The sequence below is a fragment of the Culex quinquefasciatus genome, chromosome 2, assembly GCF_015732765.1.
Source record: "Culex quinquefasciatus strain JHB chromosome 2, VPISU_Cqui_1.0_pri_paternal, whole genome shotgun sequence".
Taxonomy (NCBI): domain Eukaryota; kingdom Metazoa; phylum Arthropoda; class Insecta; order Diptera; family Culicidae; genus Culex; species Culex quinquefasciatus.
Genome location: NC_051862.1, coordinates 176,433,554 through 176,455,916, shown reverse-complemented (window position 1 = coordinate 176,455,916; position 22,363 = coordinate 176,433,554). Strand labels below are relative to the sequence as shown.

The 22,363-nt window shown below is 33.0% G+C and overlaps 2 protein-coding genes across 3 annotated transcripts in view; both read left to right on the top strand.

Moving 5' to 3' along the window:
* LOC6049130 (cyclic nucleotide-gated cation channel subunit A) overlaps nt 1–22,363 on the top strand; it is a 257,969-nt gene continuing 235,606 nt past the window's right edge. For both annotated transcript variants that reach the window (XM_038251828.1, XM_038251827.1), the window contains exon 1: nt 1–1,098. The gene's annotated coding sequence lies outside the window, so the exon portion shown is untranslated. The remainder of the gene's footprint in view (nt 1,099–22,363) is intronic.
* LOC119766410 lies at nt 7,926–11,391 on the top strand. Its single transcript, XM_038250943.1, has 3 exons — nt 7,926–8,087; nt 8,167–8,340; nt 11,192–11,391. The coding sequence occupies exons 1-3, from the start codon at nt 8,060–8,062 to the stop codon at nt 11,389–11,391; spliced, it is 402 nt and encodes a 133-aa protein (XP_038106871.1). The 5' UTR covers nt 7,926–8,059.

The window sequence follows — 22,363 nt, the reverse complement described above, 5'->3', positions numbered from 1 at the left end:
AACGGCGCGAATAGGTCGTCGTCAGGGAGCAGAGACTTCAACGCGGTGTTACACGTTCGGATGCTGTTGACTGTGTGGACTGCTACAAGGACTGCAGTACTAGATTGGGACTAATTCGCGCCCACTCTGGGTTTTGATTCAAGAAGAAGTAGAAGCACTAGTGTGGTGTTGGTTGGTCAGTTGACAGCGTGGTCAAAGCTGGGATGGGGAAACCGTCGAGGATGTTTTGAGAGTGACCTTCCGTATGGTGGATCCTTAACAAAGTGGTGGGGGGCGCAGAGCAGGCAAAACTTTGCTAATTAAATTTCGCCTGGAAACTATCGGGACGTGGCCGTTGTCGTCAGGACGAAGAAGACACCAAAGTGCACGAGGACTTCTTAAGGAGCGGGACCATCAAAAGGTGTAATTTAGTAGCTCTGGAAGACAAAGCCAGAGTGCCAGAGGCAGTGGTTGGCTGGCAACACTGAAACCGGAGAAGGGTGGGGGTGCAGGATAATTGATTGCAGCATAATGAACTTGAACCCACCGCCGGCGGAAGAGTAGTAGTGCAGTGTGATGGCCCGTTAACGGAGGCTGAAGAATAAATTGTAGGACTTCATTCCAGCAGTGAGATAGCACCAAGGAGTCAACTTTGAAGTCGTCGGGTTCAACTGAAAGAAGTGGTAATTTAGTGGTGGTGGCTCATCAGGCCCCTCTTCAGCAAGAGAGCGAGAGAGGCTCATGGAAGGAAAATTGGTTACGTGAAGAACTTTTCCGGTTTGGTCTGGGCGGTGGAAAGTTGGGAATCCACAAAGGAAAAGCTGTGGGCTTGGGCCGTGCTATCGTGTGATGTGTGATGCAAATTGAATTAACACGATAATGTGAAATATGAAATGTTAATTGCATTTACTACTTCTAACCACCTACCCACCCTGGATGCTAAACGGTGGCTATAGCTTAGTGACGTGAATAGTTTATTAGACGCAAAGTGGTGGGACGAGCCCGTTTCTGATGGATTAATGTGATTAAGGTTGGTGATGCTAGAGCAGCTAGACGGATTGTCGGACACCTTGCTCAGGATTTTGTTGTGATCGTTTGCAACGAGGAAAAAAGTTGAAGGTAATTTTGATTTGAATTTAAATTACAAAAAAAAAACCATACAAATTAAGATTTGAACACCACTATGGTAATTTTATGATTAATTTTCATACAAATATACAATAATTTAATAAGCACTGAATATTCATACAGTTTCTGATTATTATGACTAAAATTAAATTAATATTCAAAAAGCAAAAAAAAAAAAATGAATTAAATTTATACTACAAATATAAAAAAGTTAAATTCAAGGTTTTGGGCTGTAAAAAATGGAAATTTATTTGTACTTATTATAGGCGAATTGTATTGATAATTTTTATCAAATGCAGATAATATTTTTTCATTTGAACCCGGCGGATGACTGGTTAAGCGTTCGATTCCCATAATCTCGACATAAACCTTTTTTTTAAATTAATTTGGCGGACGATTCAATTTCAGTTCAGTTAGAGAAAATCATAATATGATTGTACTTAACTATTTTTTATTTGAAGTAGCATCATTAAAAAGTAAAATTTTTGATTATGTTAAAGTAATCATAGAGATAATTTACTTGATGCATATTAGATTAAGAGCAAGTAATGTGAAAAATATGAAGAGTAATTATTATTTTTCATTGATTAGCACAGCATTATTTGAAGCATTTTTATAATTTTTCTTTTTTTGAATACTTAATTATTTTAATCTTTTTTATTCTTTATTTTTTTTGAAAATTATTATTCAATTCGTGAATTTTTATTCAAGGGCTATTCAAGTTGCAAAATAATGAGAATATTCGCGTTTTTATCCTTAAAAAAATAAATCTTGGGGTCGTTTTTGCATACGAGATGGCCAGCTTTTGGCTTGGTTGAAAATCTATTTTTTATGCACTGACTTGCATTTGAAAATCTAGCAATTTACATGCTAATCATTTTACAAAGCTAAAGATATTTTAATTTTAATGTTCAGAATTTTAATGAACAATTTTGAAAGTTAAAATAAATCATATTGCATCAAAGAAACTTAAAATATGATCATAAAACATTACTTTGTGAATTTGGCTATTCTGAGGTCAGATTGAGACTCATCGACCTAAATTACACGAAAAAAGTGTTGAAAAGTTCACGGATCTAGGATGGTCTGACTTGAAAATTATTCTGCTCCGGTACAATTTTCAATGCTATCTTGAAGAGCTCTTTATGAAAAAAAAAAAATGTTTTTGATACCGTCAGTGAGGGTGACATTGGGTCTGGGGCGCAGTTTGGGCCAAAGTGATTTTTTACGGATTTTACCATTTCTCAGTTTCTTCTCAATGCAACTAAATTCTGTTAAAAGGGTTGTGTAATGGACAAATGATTTTCGATGTTGTTTAAACTGTTTTTGTTATTGAGTAATTAAGAGACGTGTTCGTTGTTTGACCCATAGTCACCCCCACTGATGGTATTGAAATTAAAAAAAGTTCAAGATGGTATGTCAGAGACATAACCGAAAGACATAGGACCAAACAATTTGAATGAGTTTTTGGATTGCTAGAGAAATCTTGAATAAGATTATTTTATTTTGTAGATTATAGATTTGTCGGCGAAATTGTCACAAATGTTCCCCCAAGGTGAACCTTCCATGAGGGCACTGGCAACTCCAGGTTGTGGCCACTACTGTCGAAATGTAAATTTTCACGTTCAGTATCAAAAACCATGAATTTTGTTACACATATTGCCACAACTCGTATGGTTCTGTAAATATCCCCCAGGCCCCGGGGGAACCTTCTTTGAGAGCAGCGGCCACTCCAGGTTTTGGCCACCACTGTCGAAATGGCCATTATCATGTTCAGTATCAAAAACCATGAATTTTGATACCCATATTGCCACAACTCGTATGGTTCTGTAAAAAGCCCTCCGGGCCCCGGGGGAACCTTCTTTGAGAGCAGCGGCCACTCCAGGTTTTGGCCACCACTGTCGAAATGGCCATTATCATGTTCAGTATCAAAAACCATGAATTTTGATACCCATATTGCCACAACTCGTATGGTTCTGTAAAAAGCCCTCCGGGCCCGGGGGAACCTTCTTTGAGAGCAGCGGCCACTCCAGGTTTTGGCCACCACTGTCGAAATGGCCATTTTTAATGAGAACCGCCACATCATGGCGACTTCCACCAATCCGCTTCGCTTGAATTTCCTCCTTCTGCTGCTGCTGGTTCTTCCTTCTTGTTTTGGTGGTCCTCTTCTTCTGTTGGCTGCTGCTGCTTTGTCCTCCGCGCCGGCCCGACGTGCACAGATCAAGTGCTCGTTCCAAAGTGTCTTGCTTTTGCGAAATTTTCTGCTTAAATAGCGGCACAGCCGGAGAACGGCACAAAAGGGGCGCGGCCTCGAATGCATACACTCGCTCTGATTGGTCATCTGTCCGATTTGTACTGAAAAATTACTCATTTTGATTGCATATTTTAAGTGCTTTAACTATGTTTAGTCAAACTTTCTATGTAGTTAAACGATAGCTGAAGTCTTCCCCTTTCCATTGGTGGTTCAACCGTCTGGATCAATTCACAGGGAAAAAAGATATAAGCGTTCGAAATGTCCCCTTTTTTTGAACGCTTAAAAGTAACGCTTTGGATTGAATTTCTGAACTGCCCCCCCAATATAGTAAGTAGAGACATAGTCCTATGTCAAAAAAGCATTGCGGTACAAATTTTATCCACACTCCGCAAATTGCCTTATTTACAGAAGAAAATATTTGCTAAAAGAAAGTAGTGTTTTATTAAAAAAAATAAACAAACTGTTTGAAAAAAAAAAAACATTTCTAATGAATTTTGATCAAGCTAAGATTTTTTATTGTTTATTTCACCTAACTAAAATTTATATACATTTTATTAAAAATGAATAAACTTATTTGTTTTGACACCAATAAATAGTGTAATATATCATATTAATAAATTCAATAAAATACTCATATTTATCAGCAAAAAATTGTTGAAATTTGGATTAAATTACCTGGTCCACCGTCCCGAGCAGGGGTAAATAACACGGGAATACCAAATTTTGGTATTACTTGAGCAAATAACAGCGACCAAAATGTGCCCTTGGTTGCCCAGTAATAGATGGTAAAATACCATGAAATCATACCAAAGTCTTGTATGTGGAAGGGCACAACAATACCAAACCATGTTATTCCAAGGGTAAAATAATACCTCAAAATAGAACCATTTCAATACCAAGTTGAGGTCTTCTGGATTTTTGAACATTGCTTGAATACCAAAACTTGGTATTGCCATGGTTTTAATTTTAGGTATTCCCGCGCCCTTGGAAAATCATATTTTGGTATTCCTGTGGTCTTCCGCACACATGATTTTGGTATGATTTGATGGTATTTTACCATCTATTACTGGGCAACCAAAATCACATTTTGGTCGCTAATATTTGCACAAGTAATACCAAAATTTGGTATTTTCATACCATTTTTAGTGCAGCAGTTGCAGTTAGTGAAAAAACGGAAATGATCCATATGCAAGAGCCAAATCTACTCACCTGATGATTCCATGTTGTTCTTAGTGATATTCTTCACCACACCGAATGCATTTGTCATTGATGAACGGCCTGTGCATGAAGTTCTTGAAGATTCTGAAAAATAACAAGATTGAAAAATAAGTGTTATTAAAATAAAACTGGATTGAAATTCACCAAAATTCAATAATCTTTCGATTGACTCGTTTTTCAAAGTATTTGGTTTTTTATCAAGTCTTTTAGCGCAAAATTTATTATCTTGTCCAAATTGGTAAAAAAAATCCCATAGTTTCAGAGAAAATTGATGAAACCTTTCAATACCAAAATAATACCAAAATGTGCCATCCTGACTTAGAAAATTTTCCACAATTTCAAGTCATTTCTGTAGGGGGTATATCAAAAATGTTTAAAATCAAGTTCGAAATTTCCGGTTTTCAATGAAAGCATTCGCTTTGAGACATCATTTTAGTGCAAAATTAATTATTTTGTCAAAATTGGTCAAAATTTTCCCATAGTTTCAGAGGAATTTGATAAAACACTTTAATACCAAAACAATACTAAAATGTGCCATCCTGACTTAGAAAATTTTCCACAATTTCAAGTCATTTCTGTAGGGGGTATATCAAAAATGTTTAAAATCAAGTTTGAAATTTCCGGTTTTCAATGAAAGCATTCGCTTTGAGACATCATTTTAGTGCAAAATTAATTATTTTGTCAAAATTGGTCAAAATTTTCCCATAGTTTCAGAGGAATTTGATAAAACACTTTAATACCAAAACAATACTAAAATGTGCCATCCTGACTTAGAAAATTTTCCACAATTTCAAGTCATTTCTGTAGGGGGTATATCAAAAATGTTTAAAATCAAGTTTGAAATTTCCGGTTTTCAATGAAAGCATTCGCTTTGAGACATCATTTTAGTGCAAAATTAATTATTTTGTCAAAATTGGTCAAAATTTTCCCATAGTTTCAGAGGAATTTGATAAAACACTTTAATACCAAAACAATACCAAAATGTGCCATCCTGACTTAGAAAATTTTCCACAATTTCAAGTCATTTCTGTAGGGGGTATATCAAAAATGTTTAAAATCAAGTTCGAAATTTCCGGTTTCAATTAAAGCATTCGCTTTGAGACATAATTTTAGCGCAAAATTAATTATTTTGTCAAAATTGGTCAAAATTTTCCCATAGTTTCAGAGGAATTTGATAAAACACTGTAATACCAAAAGAATACCAATATGTGGTGTTCGACCATTGACAAACTCTGCAATTTTGCAATATCAAAACAATACCTTAAATTGGTATGATACCACATTTTGCTCTTGCATAATCCTCAAGACAAATTTTAAAGGGTCCAGGAATACCAAAATTTGGTATTAATACCAGAGAAAGGTATTATTACGCATTTCCCTTGTTATTTACCCATGCTCGGGGTAAGGTGGTTGATGCCTTCCTCACATTTATATAGGGGTAATTCTCCGCCTCCGATCACACGAAATCAGAAAAATTTGCCCCGACCCCTCTTGGATTTTCGTGAAACTTTGCTCTATTGAGTAATTTTGATCTCTGATCAGGAATCCATTTTTCTATATCTCGTGACGGTGGGCCGATACAGCCCCTTTCTTTTTTTCTGGATTTTTACTAAGACACGTTTTTCAGTAATTTGTAGCTCGAAACCGTGATGAGATAGAAATTAGGTGTCAAAGGGACTTTTGTGTAAAATTGGACGGCCGATTTTATTGTGTACTTTAAATTCTGAAAGGGCGTATTTTTCATTAAAAAACCATTTCTCGTTACTCAACTGTCCAAATCGCGAATCATGTCATTTTATGGGAAATTCAATGTTTTTTTCGAATCTGAAATAGCCCAGAAGGGTCATTTTTCATCTAAAACAAAATCTTTGATTCTATAAACATATGAACATATGAGGTTTGTATGTAATCTCCACGAGTTATCAGAATTTAAAAAAAAAGTTTTGAAAAGGTGATGTTTTTGACCAGACTTTCGAATTTTTAACCCCTAAATTTCAATCGTGTGCTTTTTAAAATATTTTTTTTTTCGAAAAATTCAGCTAATTTTGCATAAGAATGACGCTTTGGAAGTTCCCCAATCTTCCGGAACTTAAACAAAAAGTTTTTTTAGCATAACGTTTGAAGTACTTAACTAAACTTGCTGTTTTTGAAGTTTGACTTAAGGGCACCCAAGACGGATCGAATGAGACCAAAACAGTCAAAACTAGGTCAGGCAGTCCGGAGATAATCGAAATATCCAAACAGACATTTGCTCATAACTTGATTCTGAGACGATATGAATATGTGAAGGTGGGTCTAAGAGGACAAATGAAGTTCATTTTTCGAGTGATTTTATGGCCTTTCCTCAGTAAGGTGAGGAAGGCAAAACACAATGTTTTGTGAAATCTAATGATTATCAATAAATAAATCAAAAAGATCTCTCAAAATAGCCTTTGGGATCAATTAAGCCTTATCTTTAGCCAAGAATAAAAGCGAAAGGTCGCAAATGAATGTTAATAGAGCCTCTGGAAGATTTTTTTTGCTGAAAACTTTTGCTTACATCACCCAAAATCTTTCCTCTCTTATTATCCCTGAACTTAAGTGCCTCCAAATCGACCCCTGCTAATTCTGATGGATCTTGGGATCCATTCCAGCGTGAAGTATATGCAACGGAGACGTCGAATAAAAAAAACTCCCAAGCACCACACTCTAATTCGTGGGCAATTTAGTCCCAGTCACCACTCCCGTAAAAAAAGGTTGACCCAAAGCATTATTCACACCGAGGAGGGTAGGTTTATTTCCATTTTTTATGCGAAAGTAATTTACGACCCCTCTGGATTTGAAGTGCCTTATCGGAGTTGGGCCTTAATTATTGTTGAAGAAGTTTATTCTGTTTTTTTTTTCTTCTCGCAGTCGTAATTTCGGGACACCGAGTTTCACAGACGTCCTTCGGCATCCGTTCCGTGTCATTTTTTATGAGTTTGGTGACCCTCCGAGATCAAGAGCCAAAATATGCTATTTCCGGCAGCAAAAAATGAAAACTAACTTCAGAAATTGGTATGCACCATGAAATCTTGGTTCGTGTCTGTGACTTTTGATAAAAAAAGCAAATTATTTATGCACTTTCTTCAGCTGGAAGTTTACAAGGGAGAGCTGTCCGCGCGATGTCTGGCGCTGAAAAGTACACCCTCAACGTGACGCCTGGGTTGGCACCAGCGGAAGAAGGCCATTTAGCAGGAAAAGTTATCGTTTCGCGCATCCGCTCCATCCCTGTTTGAAAAATGTCGCACGTCGTACAAGCTGTCGCGCGGTTTTGGTTTTACCGTTTCGATATCGATTGGTCGAAAGGACGACAAACACTCGACATGCCCGACATTGTTTTTTCCATCGATTTCCCTTCAATTCGACGTCACGATTTTCGTCGACGCAAACAGTTTGACAGTTCTCTTCAGTTTGTCTTGTTTGGACTTGAATGCAACCGAATCGAACCAGTTATTGTTGATGTTGGGCTTCGGAAGGATTTTGACCGGTAAGTTGTGCTTCTTTTTCTGTCGGAAAGTTCCGGCCGGAGTGGGCAAGTGGCCAAATTATAGTTTCTTATGTTCCAGATATTCAGAATTCTGTCTTCGTGGCGGTGGAGGAGGAGGACGAGACGCATGAATCCGGCGGGCCAGGTCTTCGTGGCGGAAGACAGGACCGGGAGGAACCGAGCTTATGGAGGATATGGTTCATTCCAAAGGAGGAGGAGGATGAATCACCGAATGTCAAAAGTTCTACCCAAGGTAAGAGAAAAAGGTACAGAATAATCATCTCGTGGCGGTGTTTCTGATCCACCGGATTTTTAATCAATAGAACTGTTGCTTCAAGTCATTGAAATGATGGAAGAGGCGCATTTCAAAGTATCGGGAGTGAGCTTGGAAGACCGGAAGTATGAGGGCTAATATTGGGTGTTATGATTATTGGACTTCAGAATTGTATAATAAAAACTCTAACATTTGACTAATCAAAAATTAACTCCTTAAGGAAATTTTTAGTATCTCTGATTTAACCCTTCAAGGCCCAGAACTTTTGTACAGTTTTATTACCTAAAAGTAGTTAACATTGAAAAAACGGATTTTTGAATGGTGTAAGTGCTCCGCCAGGAACATCTTGATGATGAGTTGCAATATTTAAAAACTACCAACATCCTGAATTCTCTAATATTTTACAGTTTTTTTTTATATTTTTTTACCGAAAAAATAAAATTAATTTAAATAAAAAAGGTTGAAAACAAAGCAGATTACAAAAAATTAATTATTTTTAAAAGGTTTACAAAAATATTTTTTTAAATGAAAAAAATATGTATAATAAAATTATAACAAATTGAAAAAATGCTGATTACAGAAAGGTATAAGCAATATCTTTTTTTATTTCAAACACTTAGAATAAAATTCTAAAAATCTAAAATTTTAAAATTCTAAAATTCTAAAATTCTAAAATTTTAAAATTCTAAAATTCTAAAATTTTAAAATTCTAAAATTCTAAAATTCTAAAATTCTAAAATTCTAAAATTCTAAAATTCTAAAATTCTAAAATTTAAAATTTAAAATTCTAAAATTCTAAAATTTAAAATTTAAAATTTAAAATTTAAAATTTAAAATTCTAAAATTTAAAATTCTAAAATTCTAAAATTCTAAAATTTAAAATTCTAAAATTTAAAATTCTAAAATTTAAAATTCTAAAATTTAAAATTCTAAAATTTAAAATTTAAAATTTAAAATTTAAAATTCTAAAATTTAAAATTCTAAAATTCTAAAATTTAAAATTCTAAAATTTAAAATTCTAAAATTCTAAAATTTAAAATTCTAAAATTCTAAAATTCTAAAATTCTAAAATTCTAAAATTTAAAATTCTAAAATTCTAAAATTCTAAAATTCTAAAATTCTAAAATTCTAAAATTCTAAAATTCTAAAATTTAAAATTCTAAAATTCTAAAATTTAAAATTCTAAAATTTAAAATTTAAAATTCTAAAATTCTAAAATTCTAAAATTCTAAAATTTAAAATTTAAAATTCTAAAATTCTAAAATTTAAAATTCTAAAATTTAAAATTTAAAATTTAAAATTTAAAATTCTAAAATTTAAAATTTAAAATTCTAAAATTCTAAAATTTAAAATTCTAAAATTTAAAATTTAAAATTCTAAAATTCTAAAATTCTAAAATTCTAAAATTTAAAATTTAAAATTCTAAAATTCTAAAATTTAAAATTTAAATTTTATTCTAAATTTAAAATTCTAAAATTTAAAATTTAAAATTCTAAAATTTAAAATTCTAAAATTCTAAAATTCTAAAATTTAAAATTTAAAATTCTAAAATTTAAAATTTAAAATTTAAAATTTAAAATTCTAAAATTCTAAAATTTAAAATTTAAAATTTAAAATTCTAAAATTTAAAATTCTAAAATTCTAAAATTTAAAATTTAAAATTTAAAATTCTAAAATTCTAAAATTCTAAAATTCTAAAATTTAAAATTTAAAATTCTAAAATTCTAAAATTCTAAAATTCTAAAATTCTAAAATTCTAAAATTCTAAAATTCTAAAATTCTAAAATTCTAAAATTCTAAAATTCTAAAATTCTAAAATTCTAAAATTCTAAAATTCTAAAATTCTAAAATTCTAAAATTCTAAAATTCTAAAATTCTAAAATTCTAAAATTCTAAAATTCTAAAATTCTAAAATTCTAAAATTCTAAAATTTTAGAATTTTTTAAATTTTTTTAGAATTTTTAGATTTTTTTAGAATTTTAGGAATTTTTTTTTTTTAATTTTAGAATTTTGTGATCTTAAAATTTTAGAATTAAAGATTTATAGAAATTAAGAATTTTAGGGTTTCAGAATTTTAAAGTTCTAAAACTCTAAATTCTAAAATTTTTTTTAATAATTTTGAATTCTTAGGTTCTACAATTTTTAATCTCTTAAATTATTATGTTGTATTACACTCAGCCCCCGGTGGTTGGTCACTTTTTCGTTTGTAAAATGGGTGTCAAACTAAAAAGTGACCCCTTTCGTTTGACAACAGTTTGTGTCAAGCCATCGGGTTTTGAGTGTATTCTTTTAATTCTTGATATTTGTAAATTTCAAAAATATCAAACATTAAATTTCATTTTTAAATTATTCAGATATTTTGAATTTTTACGATTAATTTAAACATTCGAACATTTTAAAATTATTTAAAGTCTTTTAAGTTCTTAGCTTCTTCAAAGCATGAAGACCCCAAGTCTTCAGAAACACATGCATTTTAATTTAAAAAATCAAAAATATTTAAACAGGTCCAGGTGGGGTTTCTTCATTAAACTTGCGTAAATGTTGATTTTTAATTTGAAATTTAAAATGTTAGAATATTTTGTTGTCTTAAATTTGTTTTAATCTTTATTTTCTGAATAAAATAAGGTTTAATTAACTACTTTTTAATTAATTTGTTTTCAAAATTTTACATTGAAAGTTAAACTTTTGAATATTCCACAATTAATTATTTTATGAATTTTCACAGATTTTTGAGTATGATATCTGTCATGAGATTCCCTTTGTTTCAACAACAAAACTCTAGATATGATTTGGATATGATTATTCAGCCGAATGACGTTATCTTTTTCAGGTAACCAAACATATTCCAATCTGATCCTGCTAACAACCCAGCGTCTCCGTGTTGTTCCACGCAGCTTGTTGAACGGAAGCTGTAACGACCGCAAAACACCTGCTCCAGAAGTTCGTAAACCGACGTTGTCCCGTACTCCGGTGGCCATCAATCCATGGGACATAAACGGTGGCGCCGCACCCCGCCGTATCTGCGGCTAGTCGAGGAGCAATAGTCCTTCTTGATCAAGATGCTTCCCCGCACGCTGGCGTCGGCTCGAAAAGATGGCTGACAAAATCCGGACCCGGAAGACAACGCCAAAAAAATCCGGCCAAGATGCCGAGCGACGAGGAGATCTGGAAGACCAACCGGAAGACGACACCAAGATGTACGTGAAGATCCGCGACACAACAAGTATAATGAAATAATTGATTTTTTACTGTGGGGAAATGTGCAAATTACATGAAAAAATAAAATAAATTAAAAATAAACAATCATCTATTTTTTAACTGCAACATAACCTAAAAACCTGAAAACAGCACACGACAAAGGCACGACAACCTAAATAACAAAACCGTGCGACGTCGGTCGAATGTCGTACGACAATGTCGAACAATTTCGATGATCGATCGCACGACAAATACGACATTTTGGTGCAAAAACGTATGACATTCGTGCGAATGTCGCACGACATTGTCGTGCGACGTCGTACGGTTGCACGGACGACAAACGACGGACGTCCGACGGACTTTTCAGTCAGGGATATACCGCGAGCAATAACGGCCTCCGCTGCCGTCATTGCACGGTGGGTTGCACTTTTCCAAAAGGAGACTGGATAGTGGACATAACATTGAAAAAAGAATTGCTTAATTTATGAAATTTATGAAAATTGTACGCGGCTAACATTCAATTGATTAATTTTTAAATTTTTGAACGTATTGATGAACTAGCTAAAAATAAGGTTAATTCAATTAAAAAGCTTGTTGAAATTTAAACACAAGTTCAAAATCACTATCCATCTGGGGACCATGTTTCAAACCCGGTGTTGACGTCAGCCAGCAAACAGCATCATAATCACCGCACTCGCCACTAAATATACCCTCTGCTCGGCCAACAAAACAACACTGGAAAAAAATAGTCCGCCATCAGCATGGAGTAGAGCGGCGGCGGCGCCCAGGACATGCTTCATTTAGCCCGGAGAGCGCGCCGTCGCGAGAAGCAATTTATAATTGATTGTTTTGTTGTGATCTCGTCGTACACAAAAGCGCATTGAAGAAAGCACTAATTTTATGCTGCCCGGACCCACCAACCCCTCACTCGAAACCCTCCAAAAGCACAAAGTATTGTTGGCAACAAGAGGCAGGCAAAAAAAAAAAAGTCCAAGAAAGTTTTCTTTTCCGCTCAGCTTTATTTTTGAATTGTTGCCAACGGAACGGAATAATGGGCTCTGGCGCGCTGGCTTTGGCTCCTCTGGAAGATTGTTATGAACTCATGGCAAATTGACTCCACTTTGAACTGCTGCTGCTGCTGTTGCCCGGAGGAGGATAATGATTCCAGAGCTAATTTTTTAACGGCATTGTTTCAATAGTCGATAAAATTATTTGAAGCGTGTCGGAGTACATTGGAGGCAATCTTTTTGCCTTTCTCACTGAAAAAAGTCTATAATTCTGCTCTAAAAATGAACTTTTCATAGAAAGCTCGTAGACACCCATCACCATTAGGGTGCCCAGAAAAAATGACTCCTGCTCCACAAGCGGAAAACGGTTTTTTAAATTATTTTAAGCATCTGTGCAAATTTTGAGCGGAATTGGTTGAATACAAAAATGACTTTTTTAAATCGCTAATAACTTTTCAGCATCAAGTTTTACAGATTTGGTATGTTCTACAAAGTTGTAGAGCATTAAATTTTCTGGCAACCCTGTCTCAATTCCCAAGTAGCACTCATAACTTGTCGACTGTTGAATAATAGTTATACAGTTGTTTTTGATCAACTGATTAAATGCTGAGATTTTGTCTCGCGTCAGCATTAGTTAATAAAAGATTGATTCTGACTTAGGTAACTAGTGAGTTTTGTGTCGCACGGTTAACAGATTGTTGAATAAGAATCATATTGCACTGTTGGAGTTTAGTTCTTTAGCTCATTGCTGAGGTGTTGTCTACGGTTTTGCAAATCAATTTTCTTAGTTTTTTTTTGGATTTGGATGAAACTTTGTCCATGCATTCCTTAAAGAAAGGGGCAATTTTGCATCATAAGTTTTTTCAAACAAGTCAGCATACCAGTGTTCCTCAACCGGTGAGGAAATCACCCCGGGGAGTCAAATCTCAAATCTATGCCTAATTTTTATGCTTTTTCATATTGCTTGAAACATGAGAAATCCTTAAATATTTTTGATTTAGTTCTACAAAATGACCTGAATTTTTTTTTTTTAAATGAGCTGTTCTTAATTTTTTTCAAAATTTGCAGTACTCAATTTTATCTGCAAACATATTTTTAAGAATTTCCACGAGTTTGGGGATGTTTCGATCATGAATTTTGATAATTTTTGTCTTTTAAAAATAGACCTTCAAAATTTAATTTAAACTTTTAAACCTGAGCAACACCTGAAAAATTTGTTAGGATTTGTATCCTTTCGATTTATTGAAAAACTTTGTTTGTTTATGTAATTTTTTTTATTTTGGAATATGTTCAAACAACAAGAAACTATAATTTGTTTTTATTATTTGACAAAAAAAAAAAGATTTTTATGACGTTTTGCTTTATCCCGAATTAAAGAATTAACAAGATTTAAATAAGTTTAATTAAATGTTGAAAATAATCTTTATGTATTTATGTTTTTTGCGATAAAAAATTAGTTGTGTAAAACATACAATTTCTAAAAACATAACATTAATGCCAAGATTCAGTCTTTTATGCATTGATACCAATCAGTTGTAAATTGAAGGAGGTGAATAAAGTTCTTGAAAATTAACCAAAGGGGGAACAGATCGGAAAAGGTTGAAAAACACTAGGTTTTCTGATCGATTTGATGTCTTCCACAAAGTTATAGGTTGATGATTAGTGTTTTTCTGAAAAATGCACAGAGAAAAAAGAGTTCCCAAAATCGTGAACAAGCGTTTATGAAAATGGGAACCACGAACAAAGTGTTCAAATTCCATGGTACGTTTCTCAAAATCGTACCATGGGATTTGAACACTTTGTTCGAGGTTCCCACTTTCATGAACGCTTGTTCACGATTTTGGGAACTCTTTTTTCTCCGTGTGTGTACAAGTAAAAAATCGTTTTCTATATCACTTATTATCATTTAAGGTTAAATTCCCAAAGTACGTGTTTTTTAATTTCGAATTTTTTGATTTATTTTTGTTTAGGCGATATGATTAAAAAACGTATTCTTTTGGAAAATATCGATATATATATTTTTAAAGCAATGCGAATTCGCAATCGATTGTTTTTCGATTCTTTTCTTTTCTTTCTGAAAAGCTGAGAAAATATCCTACAATTTATTTTTCTGGAACATTGCAAATCGGGCAATTAGTTTATAAGATACAGCCTAATAAAGAATTCCAATCGGTGAAAACGATTTTTTTTCTAAATGTTTTATAATTGGCCTGTAATTTTCAACTGACTCTCGGAACTATTTGTCCGATTTTTAATGTTTAAAAATGAAACTTTTGAGACATTTTCTGATCCCTCCATTTTTTAAATCAAGCTTTACTTTTGAAAAGGCCAACGAATTTCATAGTTTAGAATGATTTAAAACAAAGATCAATCAATCGTTTACCATTCTAACATACATCATTTGTGATATAATATATAACTTTTAACTAAGCTGAAATTTGCATAAATCTGTTAATTATAGTACAGTAGCAGAGCAGGATTGTAAAGATTATTTTAAAGTATAAGACCAAAGAGAAAAGAGATGAAATAGTCTACAGTCTCACGTATCCCCCTCTCTAGAGCGTGACGTACTTTATGGATGATGCCTTAAAGAGATTTTAGCTAAATCAAAAAGTAATAAATTAAAAAGGAAAGAAAGAACAGAATTGTAAATCTCTACAAAAATATTTAAACACTAACTTTTTTATATTTTTAGGAAAAGCTCTTTAAAAATATTGTTTAAAGTGCTTTTTTCTAAAGTACGTCAAATGAAAAACTGCAGCTCAGTATCCATTGTTTTTTTCTGTTTTCAGAATAATCCTAGTCATTTTATATATAAAGATAGTTAGGCTAGTTTATATTTTCAACTCTTACATCCTCTTACATCCTTTTCACTGGATTTTGGATGACATTTTTTGAACGGTTATCTAGAAGAATTCCGTTCTTGATACCGACATTTTATTTTGATTGGAATAAGTCGATGTATTCCAATATATTCAAGAGCAACTAAGGGCAAATCATTGCCTGTGATGTGTCAAATTTCTTTTTTCGACCTTAAATTTTAAGCTCATCTGCTTCAAAAGAGATTTTCGCTCGTACAAAGCTTAACTCCTAAATGAGCATCCTCAAACATGCCTAATTACCGAGGGCGTTGTGCCTGGGCCATCCATTCTCCGCTAGCTCGACAAACTGCTGTCTAAACAGCTCTCGGCATTTTTTCCTCAGCCACTGGAGTGGAAAATTCCTCCTCTCCTGCTTCTTTGTTTGTCGATGGAGCTTTTCCGTGACATTCATCGCTCGTGGCATCGCTTGAGTTTTCTTTTTTCCTCCGCTTTTCCTTCCTCCCAGATTCATTAATGACCATCTTGCTGCAGCGGCAAGGTATATAGAGGAACGTATCGTTCGTTTGGATTTTAAGATAAAACTAAGCTGAGTAGCTTTTGTTGTTGTTTCCATGCTTCAGGGGGGCCGGAAGCTTTTCCGAAAGCAACCCTCCCATCTCGTTTTCTACTGCTTGGTAGACCAAACTGGATAGTGTTCAAGTGTAGAAGGTGAATTTTTTTTCCCTCGCACTCCCTCTTTAAGTGATCTCCGGAAGCAGATTCTAGCGGAGAAATTTAGAAAGCGGAGCAGAAAAAAAAAAATGCGAACCTGAATCGCTTAATGAGCAAAAACATCCCACCTCGATTAGCATCTCTAATGGTGGCACGGTGAAAACGAGGCACGAGGCACCCATGAATAAGTTGTGGGGGCCTTGCCGCAAGCGGGAAAATTGTTATGACGGAGATTTTGTACGAGGTTTGCTTTTCTTTGAAGGAGAAACAGAGATTTTGGTTTTAAAATTATTTAAATTTTTGTTTGAAGAAAAACACTACTAGGGGGATTGATCGTCAACTTTTTCTCGTTCCAGAGAAATCAGAGGAAGTCGCGTAGACTTGACTTCTTTCGTTCGCTGAGCAGTTCTTGGAAAAGTTTAATTAAAGAAGCCGGTGATGGCTGGGAGGGAAATTTCATTGAAGTGGTAAATCTTTATCTAAAACATGACACACGTGACGAGCATGCAAAACGTGACGTGATGTATGATAAAAGGTTGATAAGTTTTGCGATTGAAGTCAAAATGAAAAAGCATGCCAGCTTCTGAACATGGAAATGCTATTCTGGATATGTCTTGGTTAAAAATTCAAATTCCTTTCAGTTGATGTATCAGCATTGCTGATTCAGCAATCGAATAGAAAAAATATCATTTTAACCTAAGAAGTCAACTCATAAAAAGTTTTACCATGTATTCAACTAAAAGTCACTTACAGAGGTTTCAGCTTTAGTTTGTTTTTACAGTAAATAAATTGTACACCCCTTTGCCACTGTGCGGAAATATGCACAAAAATTAATACAGTTGACTCTCTAGCTGTCAATCTTCTCGATATCAATAAAGCTCCAGATGTTAATTAATATTTCAGTCCCTTCAAGAAGCATGCTTTTATTTTTCGTTCTAGAATTTGATATCTCCCGCCCTCGATGGTTCCTTCAATATCGACAACGAGAGAGTCCACTATACTAGAAGAAGTATTCCAACTTTGTCACAATAAACTTTTCGACCTATTCTGCTCATTTTTGCAGTTTTCATTTGAGCTATGGGACCATCCATAAACCACGTGGACACCTTTTGTGGAAATTTCAACCCCCCCGCCTCTTCGTGAACAACTGTTTTTTTTTTTTTTGTATGGAGCATGGACAATCACCAACCCCCCCCCCTCCTAAACATCCATGTGGTTTATGCATGGCCCCTATTTATTACTTTGAAATAGTCAAAAACACAATACTTTTAAAAAGCTAAAAAGTGTAAAAATGTTTACACCTTAAGATATATAATAAAAAATGCAGTGTTATGATAGTAACTCATACAAATTTGAGTTTTTCTAGTTAGACTTTAAAAAATATAAAAGAAAAACGTTTTAATATTTCCGATTTTTTTTTAATTTCGACAATGCTTTGCAAAAGAAATTTTTTTGGCGATAATTCATTAACTAGTAGGTACTAATTCCATTATACCTTATCACATTCTTAAGTTATGATTATTTGGATATTTCCCTTTTTATATATTTTTTTAAATAATATGCTCTTATTTGTTAAGCTATGCAAACTTAACAGCTGGGTGTCAAACGAAATAAAATTATGCATGAATTGAAAACTTATTATTTTGGCAAAGTACTTAAACTATCAAAAATCAACGTTTTACTTTTACTATTTAACATTTTCACAATTGGCGAATAAAATTAAGTAAATTTTCAAAACATTTTTTTTTTAATGAAACTAGAGAATTTTTAATTGATAGCAATTGATTAAACTTTACAAAAAAAAAATGTTATAGATTATTTCAAACTTTCCTTCAAGAATCAGAACTAAAAACTTACTTTTTCGCTTTTTTGAATTGTTAGTCGCGATTTTCAAATTATGAAAAAAATATTCAATCAGTAAAAAATTATATAAATATTTTATTTTTTCATATTGTGAGCAGTTTTATACCAAAACCGGAAATGGATTTTATTTGTATTTTTTGATTGGGCTCAAACTTTGTGGGGGCCTTCCTTATGACCAAACAAGCAATTTTGTGTCGTTTGTTCACCCATACAAGTCTCCATACAATTTTGCTTGCTGAAACGTAAATATTCAAAAATCTATAACTTTAATAGGAATTTTCTGATCAGAAAAAAACAGGTACACGGAAAACAATGAAGCTATGTTTTTTTTTAAATAGTGATTCTTGGAAAAAATGGAATTTCTTACATACAATTTTTGCCTGATTTTTTTTAATGTAAATTTGAATTTGCAATCGAAAAGTACTTCACAGATTTTTGATAAAGTGCCTCGTTTTCCAGATATTGCCACCGAAAGTTTGATTGTTGTGAAATGTTTGCAGTTTTTAGATTTCTAAAAATTGTGACCATGAGTGACCATTTCTCAAAATATTTTTTTCAAGATCAGAAATTGGCTATAAAATTGTCTAAGGGACTTTGAAATCGGCAAGTTTTTTTTCTGAACAATCCTCATCAATACCTACAACTTTGCCGAAGACACCAAATTTAGCAGAAATTCCTTCAAAAGGTACAGACTTTCGAATATTTAGTACCATTTTTGTAAGGAAAGCTGCCAACATTGTATGAAGACTTGTATGGGTGAACCAATGACCCCCACTAAGTTTGATCTGAATAAAAAAATATAAAAAATAAAAATGGTTGAAATCCGCAGATTTCGTAAAGAATTGCTCTTGACCATCATGCTCAAAACTTCAAAAGTAGCTAATTTTGATTCTCTGAAACATGTAAACAATAAAAAATACAAATTGGTTGCAAAACAATTATAACTTTTTGTAATCAATGTTATAAACTTGATCTGCTTTTTTAAATCCTGATTTTTGAAATTGTATTATTTTTAGTATATTTAGCATAATTTAGTGAACTTTAGACATTACTCCAACGACGGCAATGATTTCAGCGACCAATTTTGACTTTTAAATTTATTTAGCACTTAAGTAAATTGCAGATATACTTTTTTTGTTGGTTGATTGCAGTAATATTGATGCTTATACATTTTATTAGAATAGATTTTAATTCAAATTTGAATTCCGCAAAAAAAATCAGCCTCTTCAAATTTTGTGGTTCAACACTTCCAGAAATAACCACCTGCCCATAATAAGAATAACCCAACCTTCCAATTCGGAAGTCTTACTTCCTGCTGGCCCTGAATATAGAATCTCTCTATCCCAAGGATCAATATTTGCCCCGGCAACAGCGGTGGAGTCATTCCGCGGCGGAAATGGAAATTTGCGCCCCGGCGTCGTCGTCGTTGCGGTGCCAAGAGTCGCACCGATAGAGCTATTATTTTTGCTGCTGCCAAAGTAAACATGAATGGAGCCCGCACGTATCCCAGAGTCAGCTCTTTTTTTCTGTTCCTGTCAATGGTGGCGGTTTTTTCGGCGGTTTCGATCGATCGATTAGGATTAGGTTGGGCAAACCGGCGGAAATCCAATCAAACATCAGGAAAAGGGAAACGGTGCCGGTACAAAAAAAAAATTGTGGTGCTTTTTTGGCTTGTAAATGTGTCGGTGTCTATACAATTTCGCGACATTTTGGGATGATCTTTCAAGTTTTATTTTGCTGGATTTTGCGTTGGGTTTTTCAACAAGTTGAATTTAATAAAATTAACGAAATATTAAAATAACGTCATATTATCAGCCACAATAAAAATGTATGTAAAATCAGTTTTAACTCTTTTTGAAGCAACGTGACTTTTCTAGACGAAATTTGAATTCGCATAATTCAACCTTTCTGAACCCTACTTTAAACATGAGTACACGTGTGTTGAAGTTAACGCACCTGTAACCTTAGGAGGCTGTCGGCGGGCGTCTGTAAAACATTGAAACGACTGCCGGAAAGTGAAACGTGAAACACGTGCCAGCTTATTTTTGGAGAAGCGGTTTCCAAAGCAGCATGTTAGGGAAATGCCGAGGTTGTGGAGTTTGTTTGGCTTAGGGAAAACGATGCAAAGTTGACACAAGTCAGCGTGGCAGAACGGGGTGCAAATTTTGGCACGAGCTAAATTAATTAAAATATAATTTTTAAAGGAGCTGGAGACGGTTGACACCAGCGTGAAGAATAAGATTCATTAAAAGTAATTTCGTTTTTCCTTTATTTATTAAGATTATATGAATGACATATTTACAATATTATTCAGCAACAAATTTTACATTTATTAAAATAATGATAAAGATTCAGCTAGTCTATCACAATTATGTTTTACAATATATTGCAATTTTATTCCTCTCTTTTTTTCATTAAGTTTTTCTAAGGATCAAACATAAATTAATACTTAAACTAAATTATTTTAAGCTTAAAAAATGTCGATGTTTTAGTTTTCAGTATTTGGCATGAAAGCTTGGTGAAAATAAAATGGTTCAATTAAAAATTCACTTTAGGCGTCATCCATAAAGTATGTCACGCTAAAATCGGCCAAAATTCAATATTAAAGAAATAGTCTAGCGTAACGTCACAGTCTCACGTACCCCCCCTCCCCCCCTTGTCACACTTTGTCACACTTGCGACAACCCCCCCTCCCCCCCTAGAGCATGACGTACTTTATGGATGACGCCTTATTTTGCCTTTCTTACTAAAGAAAGGTATAGGATTTGCTTTAGGCTCCGGCTAAAGATCCGATAAACCTATCATTTTTCGAGAAATATGTTTAGAATGTTCTATGATGATTTACCAAACAGTAAATCAGCTTCAGCAAAACACTAGTTGGACGCTAATGGTCCTACAATCAATAAACAATTTTATCATATCAATAAAGTTACCATAACTCTACACAATAAATGTTAAACAGTACATTATCGGTTTAGTTTTAAATTCGTTAAAAAAACCATCGAACTTTGGCACATTTTTCCTGATTTTTCTATTGTTTGTTAGTGTTAAGAATTTGGAGTAAAAAAATTATATGAATGTAGAAAAAGTGGTAAAATAGCACAATTTTGGAAGTAAAATTAAACTTTTTTGTATTGTACTCGATTCCCGGGAAATTTTAATCTTATAAGTAACGAAGTAAAATTATATAAACTAATTAGAAAAACAGTTGAAATATTCAAAATTGTTTAGAACATTGAATATTGAATGTTCGATGTTCAAGTTCGAATAAACCAATGCTTCTCTAAGTTTTTATTCAGAAATTGTAAATTTTAATTTGTTAAAAATAAAAAATAAATGTCGGACCCAAAATTTATATGAAATTTTTAAACATTACAAAAAAACAACTTAATTTGTTGTTTTGAGTCATTGTTTATCATATTGCCAAATTCCGGATACTGGGAATTTATATACTATACTATATATTAGTATTTATCTAACAAAAATCTAATAACAAGTTTGTGCAATTTTTGAAAAATCACTCAGTGCGAATTAAGATTCGTAAATATTTTAAACAACAATTTTGAGTCTTGAAAAGCTAAAGAAACGATTGTTAATTTGCAGATTAATAAAAAAATCAAATTATTTTATATTGTTGCTCAAAATTATGAAGCTACTTAAATTAACGTTTCAGAGAATTAGTAAGAATTAATTGTAACTGAATTCATTGAAAAGAAACAAATGTATTACTTTTCATTTTAAATTTTAGGCACTATTGACATATTGTCAAAAAAAAAAAAAAACTCCCGGAAATTCTCGGGAAATGGCCAAATTCAACTCTCGATTCCCGGGAAATTGAAAATCTCATTTTTGTACGGTATGGAAATTTTCCCATTAAAATCCGTGGCAATTGAATATTTCTAGAGTTTTATTTTTAAGTTCCTATAAGCTATAGGTGTGTTTCATATATTTATAGAACCTTTTTAAAATAAACCCTCTAGTTTGAAGACATTTGGATAATCCTCAGAAAGCTAAATTATTCCCATTTGATTTTCTTTTTTGATAAAAATACCTAAATGCTTAGAACTTGAAAAAAATGCTTTTCAAAAAACTCGATATTATAACAACACAATGAAGTTTTTTTTTGTTTATTATGGAGACTTAACACTTTCGTGCATTCGTCTCTTCAAGGTGGGAGAGGGAGGTTTACAAAGTTATAAATAAATTGTCTGGCTATATATCAAGACTTACTTTCATGCCTTTTCTTTTTTAGCCTATTTAGATTTAGATTTTGGACATTTTAAATATTCAGAGAGAACTTTATTGTTTAAATTTTAGAGTTCTTTAAGTTTTTTTTGATCATTTTTCGATTTTTTGTGTGAAGATGAAATAAAAAAAGTCCTAGAGAATTGCTTACCTGCT

Bases quoted from the DNA above. Each gene is read 5' to 3' on its own strand.
- LOC119766410 (XM_038250943.1), top strand. From the start codon at position 8,060: ATGTTGGGCTTCGGAAGGATTTTGACCG. The intron at 8,088-8,166 runs GTAAGTTGTGCT...CTTATGTTCCAG, and splicing joins CTTCGGAAGGATTTTGACCG to ATATTCAGAATTCTGTCTTC. The intron at 8,341-11,191 runs GTAAGAGAAAAA...TATCTTTTTCAG, and splicing joins TGTCAAAAGTTCTACCCAAG to GTAACCAAACATATTCCAAT.